This window comes from Paramisgurnus dabryanus, chromosome 21 (assembly GCF_030506205.2).
Source record: "Paramisgurnus dabryanus chromosome 21, PD_genome_1.1, whole genome shotgun sequence".
Taxonomy (NCBI): domain Eukaryota; kingdom Metazoa; phylum Chordata; class Actinopteri; order Cypriniformes; family Cobitidae; genus Paramisgurnus; species Paramisgurnus dabryanus.
This window is the reverse complement of record NC_133357.1, coordinates 28,830,649-28,849,405: the sequence shown is the minus strand read 5'-3', so window position 1 is coordinate 28,849,405 and position 18,757 is coordinate 28,830,649. Positions and strand designations below refer to the sequence as shown.

The following is an 18,757-nucleotide window of genomic DNA, read 5'->3' as shown; positions in this document are numbered from 1 at the left end:
AATAAAACTTCTTCTAATGATAATGCATGCTTGTACAAAGTCAAACAACATATTATAATGTTTGTCTTCAATCAGTAAATTTAAACAAAAGAGATGGGGGCTTTATAATATAATAAGGGTCCATATATCACAGTGATAAAAGACATACATGTATTTTTACTTTAACATGAACTAATGTTGAGTTAAGGCATATACTAATCATAAACTAATGAAGAATCATTAACTACAAAATGACAAGTTTTTCATTGTTAATGCATTCATTTACAATAAATTAATTTGAATTCATGTTGTAGTTAAGTAAGTTCAGTAAGTTACATGTCTTAACTTAGCATTAGTTAATATTTACTTAAAGTAAGAATTCATTCAGGTAAACGTTCAATGTTTCCAATGATGAGCAGTTAATCCACTAGACCCAGAGATAATTCCTGAGGCATGTTTAAAGAGTTTTGTATTTCATCAAGAAAGTGCTGATTCACAAAGATTTTATATTTAAGAAAATCTGAGCATCATTCAAAATAACTGTTAACATGTTTGTCAACTAAACATGTTTTGTTAACGTTATAAACTTTATAAAAATATACATATTTTTTTATTAATGATCAAGGATAATGAACAATGCACAGTATGAAAACTTATATTATATTATATTATAAAAGTATATTAAGTGCGAGCAGAGGATCAATCAAACTTGGGTTGGAATGACGTAGTGCATCCAATGCATCTTGGAAATCGTAGTCAGTTTACATCTACAGTAGTAACAACGCCAAAGAAAAGGAATACATTTCCCAGAATGCACCTGCACCCACTAATCTGCCCCCACCCTTCAGGCGCGTCCGCTCGACCTATGGGCTTGGGTTACTGGACTCGGTCTTTGTTTGCTTGCTCATCAACAGAAAGGTAAGTTTGATTTAATTCATTTGTCTGCATCGCGCTGAATGGTTGCCTATTTGTTCATATTATGTTATTTACTGTGATTCATTTTTGTCTTTATGCTAGAACTGTTTGAATTTAAAGCACAAACAGTAAAGCATTAAGGGTATACGTGGTACACAGCGGTAAACATGAGGGTTAAAATACACGAAGTAACATTCAAACCAGGCTGTTAAAATAATCAATTTTATTTTTAACATTTTAAAAACAAAACTTTAAAGAAGCCAAGATGAGTCGTTCTTTGCTTAAAACAAAACAACATTAACTTGTGTTGGAAATGTTGGCAGCTAACAAGTGGCAGACAATCTTTTGTTGTTTAAAAGCTCATTGCTTTAGTTCTGGTAGATGCTGCTTATTTTGCATTTAACTATCCATGTTTGTGTTTACAGAGGTCATGTACCATGTGATGCTGAAGAGATTTCTGGGTAAAGATGATGTAAGTTTAATCATTCAATGTTAAAATCAAACAGGTTAAATATTAAACAGATGTGTTGTGATTTTTTATTCTGTGTTTGACTAAGAAATACAATGAAGTAACAGTGAAAGCTAAAACATCATACTGATCCAGACACTGAAGAAATTGACAAAATTATGTAAGTTTTATAATTAAGGGTGTATTCACACCTGCCTTGTTTGGTTCGATTGAATCGAACTCAAGTTCATTTCCCCCCTTAGTGCGGACTATTTGGGCAGGTGTGAAAACAGCAATCGAAACTCTGGTGCGGACCAAACAACTGGACCTTAATGTGAAAACAATTGAAGTAATGTTATAGAAAGATATATATACATATTCTTTATGTCACAACTTACGCAGATCAACTTGTTATCAAACATCTTTGATGTATTCAGAATGTATTCATAATGCAAAATACACAGTCATATAGCACTTCTTACTTCTTGCATTTGAAGCTGAGGCCATAGTTGAAGAATCAGGTAGTCTCCATCCTGTTATTTTTTCGTTGTGTGTTACCTCACCTGGACAAATACAGTTAATTATATGGTAGTGTAAAAAATTAACAGTAAATCACTTCACAGTGTAATACTGCATTAGTTATGAAATCAGCTGGCTGTGTAACAGATGGCTGGATAGATGCAAGACACATGCACTAGTGATGGGTCGTTCGCGAACGAGCGGCTCTAAGAGCTGATTCTTTGTACCGAACGAGCAGAGCCGAATCTTCAGACGCAGGCAGGGGAGCCGGCTCTTCTAAGGGAGCCGAGCCAGAAGAGCCGAATCTATGAAAAGAGCCGGACTGCCATCACTAAAATGTAGATCCGGAGCTTGAGCCGAATCAATGGAAAGAGCCGGACTGCCCATCACTTACATGCTCAGTCACCGAACATCCATTTATTTCTTATTCATTTACTTTCGATACATCACACTCTATAGATCTTACTGAACTGGTGTGCCCTCTAGTGTCATGGAGGTTCCACTACATCCCCTCCTTTTAGTCTAAACACCTATACAACTATACATATAGTTGCATTTTTTTTCTATCTTTAGCTAGAACAACAATTTCACACATATAACATTGAACTTTGTTTTCCTAAGCTGGAAGCCAGGGTAGACTGCCTGGACATTCCTGACACCGCTGACGGGATTATTCTGCCCTTTTCTTGACAGCAGGTCTTTCCTATTCTAATTTTGAATTATAAATCCAGTCTTTCTGGTGGACGGGAAATCCTACCCGACCTTGTAACTGTTCCCTGGACATCTTGATGAGTTGGTCCTGGAAGAACTGGAAGATGAGCGCTGTTTCTTCTTAAAGTTCCCATCTCAGTTTCTACCTGATAGATCTGGGTGTTGATGCTTCACCCTGAACTGTTCCAGTTGTCTTTGAAGTCCTGATCCAGACTTTCTGTCCAGGTATGATGACTGGTAGATCTTTTGCTCTGTGTCTAGACTTGAATGTTTCCTGTTGTTTCTCTTTTAACATCCTGTCTTTTCTTCTGAACACTTTCAGATCTGGCCATTTTGGTGTGAGAGATTTAGGTGGAACTGGGACCGTTGATCTTATTCTCCTCCCCATCAGAAGTTCAGCTGGCGAGATTCCATGAGCTAATGGAGTCGATCTGTAGGCCAAAAGAGCTCTCTGAGGGTCTTGGTTCTTTTTTAGCAGCTGTTTCACAGTTCGCACCGCCCTCTCTGCCTCACCATTACTTTCAGGGTAACGTGGACTACTTATGTTCAAATGTTCAAAATCGTAGTCTTGAGCAAAATCACATGATGCAAACTGTGGACCATTATCCGTCACCAGTGTTTCGGGAATTCCAAACCGGGCAAAAATGACTTTCAGCCTTTCCACTGTTGTTGCTGTTATGAGTTTTGGTAAGTTTGCAACCTCAATGTATCTCGAGAAGTAATCAATCACGACCAGATAATGGCCTCCTTCCCATTGAAAGATATCTGCAGCCACTCGTTGCCAGGGTCTCGCTGGTAGCGGTGTCGGCATCAACTGATCTGTTTTCTGCTGCGAATGCTAACAGCAGATGTCACATCTCTCCACCAACTTCCTTACGTCTCTTATTACACCAGGCCACCATATAGATCGCTGTGCTCTTGCAATGCATTTCGTCATTCCTTGGTGACCGTGATGAATTCTCTCTAGCATCTCAGCCCGCATGGGTTTTGGAATCACAAGCCGTTCACTTTTTAGTAGAATCCCATCGGTGACATGGATATCCACTCTATGAGACCAATATGCCATGAGATGCTCCGACACTGACTTCTGATATGCTGGCCAGCCTTTTAATGTTATAAGGTATGGAGACAATTTAATGCCGTATAGTTTTGCACAAAAATAAAATTTTGCAAAAAATAAAAAAGAATTAAGCAATCAAAAAAAATTTTCATGAACAAAAATAAATGTTTTGCAAACAAAAATAAAGAATTGCAAAGGAATGATAAAGTATTGAGCAGAAAAAATAAGATTTGCAAGCAAAAATAATAAATTGCAAAATAAAATAAAGTTGTGCAAAAATAAAAATATAATCAATTACAAAAATCAATGACAGCTGTAATCCTATTTTATCTTTGTCACACATTTTTTAATGCTCAAACATACTAAATCATTTGCAAAGCTAATTTTATTCTGCGTTTAAGTCAAGCATGCGCTCACGATACCGGTTTTTCTTTGCGCTGCACTTTTCTGCGTGGTTCTCTTTGTAGCACTGTTTTGACGTGGGGGTGGTGCCAAGGTATTGGGGGCGTATACAACTCGCCCGCTTGTGTTACGTCATCAGCTTGAGTCGCAGACTGTGGTGGTGAAGCTGAATCAGGAAGCACGGACATGCGGCTGGATCTACGGTATGTGTAAATGATTGTTTTCTTCGCTAGTATTAATATGGCGTTTAGTTAACTAAATGTGTATTAAGACGTTCACTCAATTAAAGAAGTTAGAGACTAATTAATGTGGTGATTATATTATCAGTACACTTGCACGCTACTATATGCAGACAAGATCAGTAGAAATACTTCTGTACTTTACTATGACAAACCAAGGCGTTGTTAAGCATTTGTATTACTGTAGTAGTATTACAAAAATGATGGTTAAACTATGGTTATTGTAGTGGGACCATGATACATTTGTGGTTACTATGGTTTTTAAAATACCACAGTTAAACTATAATTGCTGTAGGGTTGTTTGTTATTGTCATTACATTATGTTTTGACATTATGAGTCCTTTGTTATTGTCACATTAGTTTGTTAAATAAAATGTGGTGATGAATTAGGACATGTTGCATGTTGGTCATTGTTTCTGAGTTTGTAACAGCATGTTTACTCTGTCTCTCACAGGCAGAGGACACACTTAAGTGTCTTAATACTGTAGGAAAGATTGCTTATGGCTTAGTTGTGTAACCTTTTCATGTGCATATGAAATATCTAATAATAATTCTGTTGTTTTGTGTGTTCCAGGTGTTGTGAACTGGAAGAAATTAAACATTCAAGCCATCTGACACAGATTATCCTCTTTGAAAGTCTACATACATTGAAATAAAGTTTATTTGACTCCATTTTCATTGTTTTTATGTCAGCTTTTTTATAATTGTAAAGTAATTTCTTCCATATTATGAAACATAAGCTTTACCAAAATGTTCAGATAACTTTGTGAAAAGCCTCTTTAGTTTACCAGGGAGAGAAATACCAATCTCATGCAACTGTCATTTTCAAACATGTAAAGTTATGTTCTCACAATGATTAACTTTTACATTAAGGTAACAATTACTTTAGCCTTCCACTAATATCAGTTTAAAATGAAAGATTTTATAGCATTAACCATACATCAAGAATAAAACAGAAGACATAACAAGTGAAATGACCATACAGTGCAGTGTGCCAGTGAGGTAGGGTGATGGGTCACTGCAAATTGCGTGTATCCAATGGTGGGACAGTGTCCTTATGAGAAATTACCATTTCTGCTTCATTCATATGGTGCCAAATACTACAAAATCACAGAAAATACAACCTGGCAGACTATCTTTACACCGTTAAGAGATGAATCTTTATCAAATACAGACTATAAACAAAAATAGACAAAGGTGGACACAGACAAACATGGCTCGTGAAAGAAGAACGTTCATTGTGACAGTGGCGAGGTCAAAAGTCACACAATTTCGTATAAACTTTCAAAGAGGATAATCTGTGTCAGATAAGCCTTGGATGTTTAATTTCTTCCAGTTCACAACACATGGAACACACAAAACAACAGAATTATAAGATATTTTATATGCACATGAAAAGGTTACACAAGTCAGCCATAAGCAATCTTTCCTACAGTATTAAGACAATTACACTTAAGTGTGTCCCCTGCCTGTGAGCAAACCTGCTGTTACAAACTCAGAAACAATGAACACAACATGCACAGTGTGTTTTGCTAAATTCATCACCACATTTTATTTAACAAATTAATGTGACAATAACAAAAGACTTATAACGATTCGTCACGACCCTACAGCAATTATAGTTGTTTAACTATGGTATTTTAAACCATAGTAACCACGAATTTATCATGGCCCCACTACAATTTAACCATCATTTTTGTAATACTACTACAGTAATACAAATGCTAAACAAAGCCTTGGTTTATCATAGTAAAGTACAGAAGTATTTCTACTGAACTTGTCTGCATATAGTAGAGTGCAAGTGTACTGATAATATAATCACCGCATTAATTAGTCTCTAACTTCTTTAACTTGAGTAAACGTCTTAATACACATTTAGTTAACTAAACGCCATATTAATACTAGCGAACTAAAAGAAAACAATCATTTACACATAGAGTAGATCCAGCCGCATGTCCGTGCTTCCTGATTCAGCTTCACCACAGTCTGCGAAGCAAGCTGATGACGTAACACACGCGGGCGAGTTGAATACGCCCCCAATCCCTTGGCTCCACCCCCACGTCAAAACAGTGCCACAAAGAGAACCGCGCAGAAAAGTGCAGCGCAAAGGAAAACTAGTATCGTGAGCGCACGCTTGACTGAAACGCAGAATAAAATGAGCTTTGCAAATGATTTAGTATGTTTGAGCATTAAAAAATGTGTGACAAAGATAAAATAGGATTACAGCTATCATTGATTTTTGTAATTGATTATATTTTTATTTTTGCACAACTTTATTTTATTTTGCAATTTATTATTTTTGCTTGCAAATCTTATTTTTTCTGCTCAATACTTTATCATTCCTTTGCAATTCTTTATTTTTGTTTGCAAAACATTTATTTTGTTCACAAAACATTTTTTTCATTGCTTAATTCTTTTTTATTCTTTGCAAAACTTTATTTTTGTGCAAAACTATACAGCATTAAATTGTCTCCATAGTAAGGGGGTACACAATATATTCCCCATGGCCGAAGGATTGTAGCGCGTTCGGTCTTTTCCGGCGCTTTGCAGATGACGTTTTGGCGTTACGTAATTTAGGTATATTTTTCTCTTATCTGACTCCAAAGACAAAGATTTAGTTTATATTATATTACAAATCGGATTGATTATTACTTTTTAAACTTACAGAATTTAGATGGATGTTTGTTTATTTATTTTGATAAAGCTCTGGTATTACACTCGTTCATTCGGTTCTCACAGTCGCACATGATCCTAGTACGGGCCTCATAATTAATATACTGGTCAACGGTCATAAGCGAATCAGTATTGGTCGCTGCCAGAAGTTGGACTATACGCTAAAGCGGCCGCTCTCTGCGTGCTCAACTTTAAACATACTTTATTTAGTCCCCTTAGAGGTGACACTTAATTATTACAATAATTATTTCTAGTCAAAGTTAATGAATAGAATAATATTGAAATAAACAGAGGTTGAGGCTGACCCTATTTAGAGTAATCAGAAATGTTACTCTAAACGGAAACACAGCCTCCACGCTTCTAAGTACACTTAAACTAACGCCAATTTGCTAGTCGTATCTCTCAAATCCTCAGCTGATGTATTATTCACTATCTAACTGGGATTGGGCCGATCCTAGCCTGATTTCAGTCCTTACGGTAACTACGGATACAACGATATTACTTGCAGTATCAACATTTACAGAGCAACACAGAATAAAATCAAACATAACAATTTATTAACCAGGTAGGAAGAACATAATTCAAAAGCCAATTTACATTCCAATTCGAAAACGAAGAAACAAATATAATCAAATGAGAGTAATGCATACCTGGCAGATAATGAATATCTGGTTACAGATTTCTAAAAGTAAAATGAAATACATGATGTTGTATCAAAGATACAGCATCATGGGGGTGAGTTTCTATGAACAGAAAGACCCACTGAACCATTTTACATCATTCCCTTAAATATCCAGAGAGACAAAGCATATAGGAATTTGGTACTGATTGGTTGGTGTAAAACTCAGGGGTGTTGGCTAATGTACATACAGTGTGTGATTGGTCAACATGTCTAAGGTAAGAGTTGTCTCCCAATGTTAGGTTAAATTTACTTATTTATTGTCACAGATTAACATTGAATCCTGTTGTCATATTAATAAACCCAAATGTACCACTTGCATTAAAACACTTCATATAACACCAAACAAGACCAGTTTCAGATTCTTTGTGCATGTAGAATGTAGCATTCCATATACAGTTTCCTTTTAGAACATGAGGAGAGGGGGATGAGAAAGTGTGGTAGGGTGTGTGACTCTTCTGTCTCACCCCATGGGGTAACTGTCTTGGGGGGTAGATGTGAATTCTTTGAGAAAGGTTTCAGATGAAAATTCAACAGGAATTAGGAAGCATTTCCCTGTGGATTCAGCCATTTGCTGCTGGCTTTAGAAATACCTTTTGTCAGGGTTTGGCACCACCTTACAATGTATACCGTCTCAACTGTTGGCATATTAGATCTTCGTCCTGCTTTTCCTGAATCTGTTTCAGTTTTGTTTTTGTCGTAGGGATTTGTTGAACTATGAGATCCACAAAAACATTGCACTCATCCTCCAGTGTGTCGCTTTCTGTAGATTTTTCCGGCCCAGCTGGTGCTCGTGACAACATGTCTGCAGCGACCAGTTGTTTTCCAGGGACATGCATGATGTTGTACCTGAATCTGAGCAGCCTCAGTCTGAACCGCAGAATTCTTGGAGGTAAGTCATCAATTGGTCTGTTTCCTAACAGAGATATTAGAGGTTTGTGGTCAGTCTCTATCATAAATTCCAATCCCAGCAGGTATGCACTGAGCCGCTCACATGCCCATGTTACGCCAGAGCCTCTTTTTCAATTTGTGCATATCCTGTTTCTGTGGTTGTCAGACTTCGAGAGATTTACACAACAGGCCTCCACTCACAGCTTTTCTGTTTCTGCATGAGCACCCCACCAAGACCGTACGATGAAGCATCGGCTGAAACCACAGTCTCGTTGTTTGGACTATACCGTGCCAGTTTAGCTGGTGAGCTGAGTTCTGTCTGAGTTATGCGCATCCCATATCCAGGTGCTGTCATTCTTTAACAGGTCTCTCAGTGGTTTTGTGAGAGTCGGCAGATGAGGTGAAAACTTCCCGACATAATTAACCATCCCAATGAAACGTCTGACTCCTTCCACATTCTGGGGCTCAGGCATGTTGACAATAGCTTTAATCTTGTCCTGGTCCGCTTTGATCCCTTGGGGGCTAACAGTATGTCCTAGAAACTTTACTCTATCAACTGCGAACACACACTTGTTGTTCAACATCAGTCCTGCTTTTTCAAACTTTCTCAGCACCTCACACAGTCTCTTACTGTGTTCGTTCTCATCTGCATGGCAAAGAGTTCCAGTCGTCCCTGCGACGATCTGTGCGATCCTGAGCTGGAAGTGCTCCGGGGCCGAAGATATCCTGGAAGGAAGATGCCGGAAACAATATCTCCCTAAGGGTGTAATAAATGTTGTTAACTGCTCTGAGTCTTCGTTTAAGGGTATCTGCCAGAACCCAGATGTGGCATCTAATTTTGAAAACACAGCTGCTCCCTCTAGCTGCGCTAAAGTCTCATCCACAGCTGGCAGTATGTGTCTTTCTCTGCACACGTTTTTGTTCAGCCTTGTAAAATCCACGCAAATCCTGATATTGCCGTTCGGTTTTGGTACGACTGCCATTCCTGCGAACCATGGGGTAGGCTCTTAGATTCGTCAAATGACTCCCATCTCTTCCATTCTGTGGAGTTCCATTTTCACTCGCTCCATAAGCGGCAGTGGTACTCGTCGTGGGGCTGATGCAAATGGAACAGCTCCATCTGACAGTTTGATCTTGTAGCTGCCCTCCAATTTCCCGAGACCCGAGAAGACTTTAGTGAACATTGCTTTGTACTGCTCTCCAGGTTCGTGTATGTTGGCTACCTGCTGTAGTAACTGTAAACCTTGGACTGCAGGTAATCCAAATAATGGCATCACTAAATCCATTACAACGTAAATATCCTGCTGAATCTTCTTTTTGTCCTTTTGCACTGAATTTACCCATTACCTTCAAAGGAGTATTGTTAGGGCCTAAGATCATCTTTTTAGAATCTTTGAGTTTCCCTTGCTTTTCAGCTGAATACATAGACACTGGAATCGCTGTGACTGCAGCGCCTGTATCAATTTTGAAGGTGATTTGTTCTTTATTCTCCAGGATTTCCTGTTGCCACATATTTTTAGGGCCCGAGCACACCGGGGTGTGAGGACCCTATTGTTCTTCAAGGAGTTATTAGGGCCCGAGCACCGAGGAGCAGGCCAGAATGGCCTGCACCGTAGGTGTGAAGCCCTATTGTTTTTGCTCGGATTATTATTTTTATTATTTTTTTTTTTTTTTTTTTTTTTTTTTTTTTTAACACTTTTGGACTTTTTGGGTGCCTTAACATACTCGAAAACTCTTGAAAATTGGCACAGACGTCAGAGTCGTCCGTCATCGCAGAAATCCAAAGGCTGGAACACGGGCGTGGCACGGGGGCTCTATAGCGCCCCCTGTAATGCAAAAAAAAACATTGATGCACAGATCGGGCAAAAATGTACGCACATGTACGAGAGTTGGTACGCATATAGATCTCATCGACCCGAACAACTTTCGCCCTCTAACATTTAAGCTCCGCCCAACAGGAAGTCGGCTATTTTGGATTGTTTAAAAAATGCATTCGTTGAACTTTTAAAACTCCTCCTAGTGGATTCATGGGATTGACACCAAACGTGGTGATCATGATGTCGAGACATTGTACTTGCTAAATTGCGAAGGGATTTTTGATATCTAGAACGGTTTTGCCATGGCGAGGCGACGAATTTATGGCGAATTTAGAGAAACAGGAAGTGTCTAATTTCTAAGGCAAAAAATATCTTATTGTGATGCCAAGCGGGGTGTTTGTTCGTCTGAAGATTCCGATCGCATCGATGTGCCTATTGTGACTCCCGGGTATAGCGCCACCACCAGGCGCCAGGAAGTGTGTCAGTCACAAAGTTGGATTTTTTTTGACAGTTCCATGTTATGTTCTTTTAAATACTCCTTCTAGAAAAATCATGCAATTGACACCAAAAGTGGTGAACATGAAGCCGAGAGATTGTAGATGATAAATTGCGAAGGGATTTTTGATATCTCAAACGCTGTTCCCATGGCAACGCGTCAAACTTTACTTTCATTTTAAAGGCATTTTTAAGCCTTTCAGTTGACGCCGATGTTCCTTTTGTTACGAAGTAACAAATGTCCCTACTCAAAGAGAACAGAAGAAACATTCATAACAGGTAACAGGGGTCCAAACAAGACCCCTGGAGTCCCCACTCTCACCCCCAAGGCTTCAAATCACAAGATACTTTAAAGTATATAAAGAAAGTTTATTAAACATAAGATAATAAGGAGCATATACATTTCAGGAGGGGGAAAAGCCAAAACAAATAACAAAACAAACCTAACTAAATTAAGAATTCTAACCTAGAATTCAGATAATAAACAAAATATACAAAATCTTACCTCCCTACTTACTACAAACAGGAGAAAACTGATAATAAATAAAAGAGGCACCCACCTCCCTACTATACTCCAAATAATTAGAAGTTAGGATAAACATAAAAGTTCAACATAATAAATCAACTTAGAAGGAATGGTTAACAACAGTTTACAACAGCAGAGCTGCCAGTAAAGAGAGCCATGAGAGCGGGGAGCTCCAGATCCATGCTCCAGGAGACTTAAATAGACAATTGCAGCAATCACTCCCGTCTCCAATCAGGTCACTCGTTATCAGCTCCACCTGCGAGTCGTGATAGTTAGAGTGTACGAAGAGAGAGAGAGAAACACAAAGGAAAACTAGACCAACACAACCAACATGTAAATGCATTCCCACGTAACACCTCCCCACAAAAAAAAATGCTAACAGGAAGTTTGCATTACCTACACTGCACCACTGCATATATCCTACACTTCAGCACCATAAACGCGGGACAGCGCATCCGCAACAGTATTTTGCGATCCTTTTTTATGTCGGATATCCAAGTCAAACTCTTGAACGATCAATGCCCAGCGCATTAAGCGTTGATTTGAATTCGACATCCGGGCCAAGAACACAAGTGGGTTGTGGTCCGTATAAACAACAACTGGAAACGAACTTCCACCCAAATACACCTCGAAATGTTGTAACGCTAATAACAACGCAAGAGCCTCTTTTTCGATGGTACTATATCTGCGTTGACATAGCGTAAATTTTTTCGAGAAGTAACATACTGGGTGATCAACATCAAACTCACTCTCTTGAAGTAAAACCGCACCAGCGCCAGTAGCAGAGGCATCCACTTCCAGCTTAAAAGAGCGCGTAAACTCTGGCGCTGCCAAAACAGGAGCGTTACACAGTAAATCCTTAGCTGCACGAAAAGCTTCCTCACAAGCAGGAGACCACACAAATACTCGAGCTGTGCTGAGGAGATCGGTTAAGGGTGATACAATGCTGGCAAAGTTACGACAGAAGCCTCTGTAATAACCTGCCATCCCCAAAAATCGACGCAGTTCTCTTTTATTCACAGGTACTGGAAACTTCATAACAGATGCAATCTTTGCGTCAACCGGGCAAACCTGTCCCTGACCAACTCTTTTCCCCAAGTAGACCACTGTTGCCTTGGCGAATTCACATTTAGCTAGGTTCAAAGTCAGAGACGCATCACACAAACGTGAAAACACTTCACGTAGGGAATTTAAATGTTCTTCCCAGCTAGAAGAATATATTACAATATCGTCTAGATAAGCCTCACATTTCTGTACTCCACTTAATACGATACGCATCAAACGTTGGAAAGTAGATGGAGCATTTCGCATTCCAAACGCCATAACAGAGTACTGCATAAAATCATCAGGGGTCACGAATGCTGAAATCTCTGAGGCCCTAGAAGTAAGAGGAACTTGCCAGTACCCCTTCAGAAGATCCAATTTTGTAACAAATTTTGCAGGACCAACCCGATCTATGCAATCTTCCATTCGTGGAAGTGGGAACGAGTCAGGTTTAGTTACTGCGTTGACTTTGCGATAGTCAGTGCAGAACCGAACCGATGAATCAGCCTTGGGGACCAACAAACAAGGCGAACTCCACGCACTCAAACTGGGTCTCGCAAAGTTATTCTCACGTAAATACTCGACCTCTGCTTTCATTAGCTCACGCTTCCTTGGATTCAGCCGAAAGGGGTGCTGTCTTATTGGCTGCGCATTTCCGACATCAATATCATGCTGAAGTACTGTAGTCTGTGATGGAATGTCACCAAATAGTGAACGATGGTTTTCCATTAACTCAACGATATCTTTCTTTTGATTCGGAGCTAAATAACTTAAGTGAGATTCCAACTTATTCAGTATTACAGAGTTCGACAGATGACCACAAGGTACAGAAAAATCCTGTTCCATCCCATCTACAGGTGACTCAACGATGACACTCGGCTTAACAATGGCAGACTCGTCTTGCACATAAGACTTTAACATGTTAATATGAACCATTCGCGACTTCCTCCGACGATCAGGCGTGCAAATCAGATAATTCATGGCACTTAACTTTTTCGTCACCTTATAAGGCCCTGAAAATCTTGGTTGCAGAGCAGACCCTGGCACTGCCATTAATAGCAACACAGATTCACCAGGATGAAAAGAACGAGCGACAGTTTTACGGTCATAATGCTCCTTCATCTCGTTCTGCGACTCAGACAAATTTTTTTTTCGCAAGGTCACAAGTCCTACGAAGACGTTCACGAATAGAATGGACATACTCCGATACGGGAACAAGCGGGGTGTCATTACTAACAAGTTGCTCGCGTAGTAATTTTAAAGGACCCCGAACCGTGTGTCCAAAAATGAGCTCCGCAGGACTAAACCCCAACGATTCTTGAACTGTTTCCCTTATCGCAAATAAAAGCAAAGGGAGATCATCAGCCCAGTCGTTAACGGCTTCCACACAGTGCGCCCTCATCATTGATTTGAGCGTCTGGTGGAATCTTTCTAGAGCTCCCTGGGACTGCGGATGATATGCGCTCGACACTACGTGATTAACGGAAATTCCTTTCAACACTTGTTCAAACACTTTAGATTTAAAATTTGTTCCCTGATCAGTCTGGATCACACGAGGTAACCCAAACGTTGAACAAAATTTAATCAACTCTTTCACAATGGTTTTCGCTTTGATGTTACGCAATGGTATTGCCTCTGGAAAGCGAGTCGCGGCACACATTAAAGTTAGAATATACTGATGACCTGCTTTCGATTTCGGTAGAGGACCAACACAGTCAAGAATGAGTCGCTCGAATGGTTCTCCCATCACTGGAATAGGCTGCAAAGGAGCCGGACAAATTGTTTGGTTTGGTTTACCAGAAATTTGGCATACATGACATGAACGACAATATCTTGACACAGCAGATCTTAAACCAGGCCAATAAAAATACTTAGCCACTCGCATAAAGGTTTTAGTACTGCCTAAATGACCTGACAGTGGGTGGTCATGAGCAAGTTTAAGCACAGCCTTTCGGTAACCAGAAGGTAATACAATCTGATAATCTGGACTTACTCCAGCCTCCTTTGCATTACGAGATAACCACTCACGCATTAAGACCCCTCGGTCCCAGAAATACTGTACCCCATCAGCATTACCTCCTTTCACTTTACCCTCTACGGCCTCAACACAGCGCATTAGAGAAGGGTCAGACTTTTGAGCTTTCCCAAGTTGTTCTCTCCCCATCGTCAGAGAAGGTCCTTGATCAGAAATCTCACTATCGCTAATGCCCACACTAGGATGTACAGATAACCTTAACTCGGAGGGAGAATCTGGAGAAACAAGAAAAGTGTCAGACAGATCAATCACATCCTCATTTTTGCGTGCCTGTGCACGAGTGACAGCACATGCTGAAAATGTTGAAGGAAATCGACTAGCAAGCTCGGCATCACAAACCGGAGTTTTCGCTACAATTGGGTGAGGAAAAACTTTAGCACCCGCCAGGTCATTTCCTAAGATTAGACTTACGCCCTCTACAGGCAGCCTTGAGCGTAACCCCACTTTAACAGGACCTGTAACTAAATCAGAAGTCAAAAACACAGAATGAAGAGGAACTTTAACACAGTTCAATTCAATTCCACGAACCAACACATCAGTACCAGTGTACGTCAAATCTGAGAAGGGTAATACACCTTCCAATATAAACGATTGAGCGGACCCCGTATCCCTCAAAATTGAAATTGACTTCATAACACCACCAAGAGAAACTGACACACTACCTTTACATACAAAGGGAGTAAATGCAGAACTGTCTGAAGTCTCTGTAACACCAGACATTTGCTCAAGAACAATATTAGCTACCCCTTTAGGTTTGACGGCAGCATTCTTTTTCTTCCAAGCATTACAATCAACAATAAGATGATTTGGATCCAAGCAATAAAAGCAAACTCTTTTAGTCTCACCACTTTTGCTTGGGTCCTTCCCCTGCACTGCAGAGCGCATCATTGGTTTCGTTGAGCGAGTGTACATCAAAGGTTTCTCCACACTTGAAAGAAGCATTGGAGTACTATGATTCGGGCTAGAAGCAGAAGAAAATACAGTCTTGTGTGTCAGAATATATTCATCCGCCAACACTGCAGCGGCTGAGAGGGAATTAACCTTTTGCTCATTAAGGTAAATCACTAAATTGTCTGAAAAACAGTTTTTAAAATCCTCCAACAGAATCAGTTCTTGAAGTTGCTCAAATGTAGTCGTTTTAGAAGCGGCACACCACTTTTCTAACAGAGCCCTCTTATCACGTGCAAACTGAACAAAAGTTTGTTTAGCTGATTTAGTATAGTTACGAAATTTCTGTCTATACGCTTCAGGCACAAGTTCGTAAACTCGCAAAACAGCAGCTTTCACCAAATCATAATTTAGAGACTCCTCGATGGGCAAAGCAGAACATACTTCTTGAGCTTTACCTACTAAACTGCATTGTAGCATTAACCCCCACATATCTTTTGGCCAGTTAAGCTTAACAGCAATGCGCTCAAATGCAATGAAATAAGCATCAGCTTCTGACTCACGAAAAGGAGGCACAAGCTTAATGTATTTACTTGGATCAAACAAACTAACAGCAACAGGCTGTGTAGGTAAAGGTATGTCAGATGAAACAGCAGTAAACGCACGCTCCCTTTCCTTTTCCATGTGGACCATCTCTAATTCACGTAGCAGTAAAGTACGATTCTCATGTTCTTGACGTTTTATTTGTAACTCCACTTCTTTTAATCTTAACAAGAGCAAAGTATCTGATTGAGATTTCAAATCAGTTTTAGCAGGCTCTAAAACATCACTCTTTTCAGTTTCGCTATCCATAGCAGCAGAAAAAAAACCTCGCTCCACCAGTTTAGCATAAACTTCAGCTTTAACTACCTGTTTAGATGAAGAGCTTAATACAGAAACATCCAAAATTTCAGCAATCTGTATTAGATCTTTCTTTCTAAATGCCTCAAACTGCTGTATAGTAGGTTTTTCTATGAATGATCTCACATCTTCTAACTCCATTATTAATGATCATTACTGCCTTTCATTTTAAATCAGACAAAAATCAGAGTACACTTTACTCACCAAGACGGCAGTACATGGATTATTAAACTTGTTCGTTCCTCATACAATTTGACAAGCGGACACTTCCACTTGTTAAAAAAAAGAAAAAGAAAAAGACAAAACAATTCATTATTTAACCTCAACACAAAAAAACAAGCGGACGAGCCCCCATTATGTTACGAAGTAACAAATGTCCCTACTCAAAGAGAACAGAAGAAACATTCATAACAGGTAACAGGGGTCCAAACAAGACCCCTGGAGTCCCCACTCTCACCCCCAAGGCTTCAAATCACAAGATACTTTAAAGTATATAAAGAAAGTTTATTAAACATAAGATAATAAGGAGCATATACATTTCAGGAGGGGGAAAAGCCAAAACAAATAACAAAACAAACCTAACTAAATTAAGAATTCTAACCTAGAATTCAGATAATAAACAAAATATACAAAATCTTACCTCCCTACTTACTACAAACAGGAGAAAACTGATAATAAATAAAAGAGGCACCCACCTCCCTACTATACTCCAAATAATTAGAAGTTAGGATAAACATAAAAGTTCAACATAATAAATCAACTTAGAAGGAATGGTTAACAACAGTTTACAACAGCAGAGCTGCCAGTAAAGAGAGCCATGAGAGCGGGGAGCTCCAGATCCATGCTCCAGGAGACTTAAATAGACAATTGCAGCAATCACTCCCGTCTCAATTCAATTCAATTCAATTTTATTTATATAGCGCTTTTCACAATTGTTAATTGTTGCAAAGCAGCTTTACATGAGTAGATGTAGAGGAGAACATTGAAAATCAATACATAGTATAAGAAGTAGAATATAGCGGCTAAGGATAAAAAACCGTGTAAGCGAGCATATTAATAATGTAACGTATACAGTAAAGTGCTAAGTTAAGCCAAAGTTGGCTGACTCTCCCTGGGACTAAAAAACCCCCTAGGAGAAAACCCAATGGGAAAAAATCCTAAAAGGACAAAAAACCCTAGGGAGAGATTAATATTTATATTTATAATATATAGACACGGTAGGGATAGGAAGCGTGTAAGCGGATTAAACTGGTTCAGCCGGTGGCCGTTGGTCGCGCATCGGTTGGGCGTCACGTTGAAGGACAGCCAGTTGATCAGTGGTGCGATGACCTTCACAGCAACAGGAACTGGGTCTGTTTGTCTCATTGTCCTCAGAGTCGAGGACGAGACAGGGAGACAAAAACAGAATTCTATTAGCGTAGGGGCCGTTCGCATGTAATGCAAGTGTCATACATTATAGTGGTTTAATTCAGCTCGGTTCCAGACAGGCTAACTATTGCGGCAAGAGTAAATTACCCGTATGAGGTATGTGAGTGCTTTGTTCTAGACAAAATAACTACTGCGGGAAAAGTACATTTACTGGACATTCTATGTGAATGCTTTGTTAAAGAAGAATGTCTTAAGTTTAGATTTAAATTGATCGACTGTGTCTGATACTCGAACATTATTTGGTAAATCATTCCAGAGCTTAGGGGCTAAGTAGGAAAAGGATCTACCACCTTTAGACACTTTTGATATTCTAGGGATAATTAAGTAACCCGAATTTTGTGATCGCAGTTTACGTGGTGGATTGTATTCTGATAGTAGTTCTTTTATATACGAGGGCGCTAGGCCATTTAAGGCTTTGTAGGTGATTAGTAATATTTTAAATTGTATGCGATATTTAACTGGTAGCCAGTGTAAAGATGCCAGAATTGGACTAATGTGGTCATACTTTTTAGATCGAGTAAGCACTCTTGCGGCGGCGTTTTGAACCAGCTGTAGCTTGTTTACCTGATTTGCATGGCATCCCCCGAGTAACGAGTTACAATAGTCTAATCTAGAGGTCATAAAAGCATGGATAAGCTTTTCTGCATCTGATGCAGACAGCATATGGCGTATTTTTGAGATATTTCTAAGATGGAAAAATGCTGTGCGGCAGACGTTGGAGATATGACTATCGAAAGATAGATTGCTGTCAAACATTACGCCTAAATTCTTAACCGTGGAAGATGGCACCACCGTGCAGCCATCTATGGGCAACTTGTAATCTGACATATTATGTTTGGAGCGATTTGGTTCAATAATAAGTATCTCTGTCTTATTGGAGTTTAGCATAAGAAAGTTATGTGCCATCCAGTCCCTAATATCACTAATGCAGTCTGTTAGCTTAGCAAACTGGTGGGTTTCGCTAGGATGTGACGAGATGTAAAGCTGGGTATCATCCGCATAGCAGTGAAAACTTATGTTATGTTTCCTGATAATGTCTCCTAGAGGTAACATATATAACGAGAATAGGATAGGGCCTAGAACTGATCCCTGAGGTACGCCGTATTTA

At 39.4% G+C, this 18,757-nt stretch overlaps 1 protein-coding gene across 17 annotated transcripts in view; it reads left to right on the top strand.

The window, feature by feature from the left end:
- LOC135775928 (alpha-2,8-sialyltransferase 8F-like) overlaps window positions 1–18,757 on the top strand; it is a 1,056,838-nt gene that overhangs the window by 363,960 nt on the left and 674,121 nt on the right. Inside the window, exon 1 of one of the 17 annotated variants that reach the window (XM_065286517.2) lies at window positions 1,320–1,366. The exons of the other annotated variants lie outside the window; for them this stretch is intronic. Within the exon in view, the coding sequence (XP_065142589.1) occupies window positions 1,362–1,366 (5 nt within the window). The 5' untranslated portion in view covers window positions 1,320–1,361. Of the gene's footprint in view, window positions 1–1,319; window positions 1,367–18,757 lie in introns of those variants that run through there. 17 annotated transcript variants of the gene reach the window in all.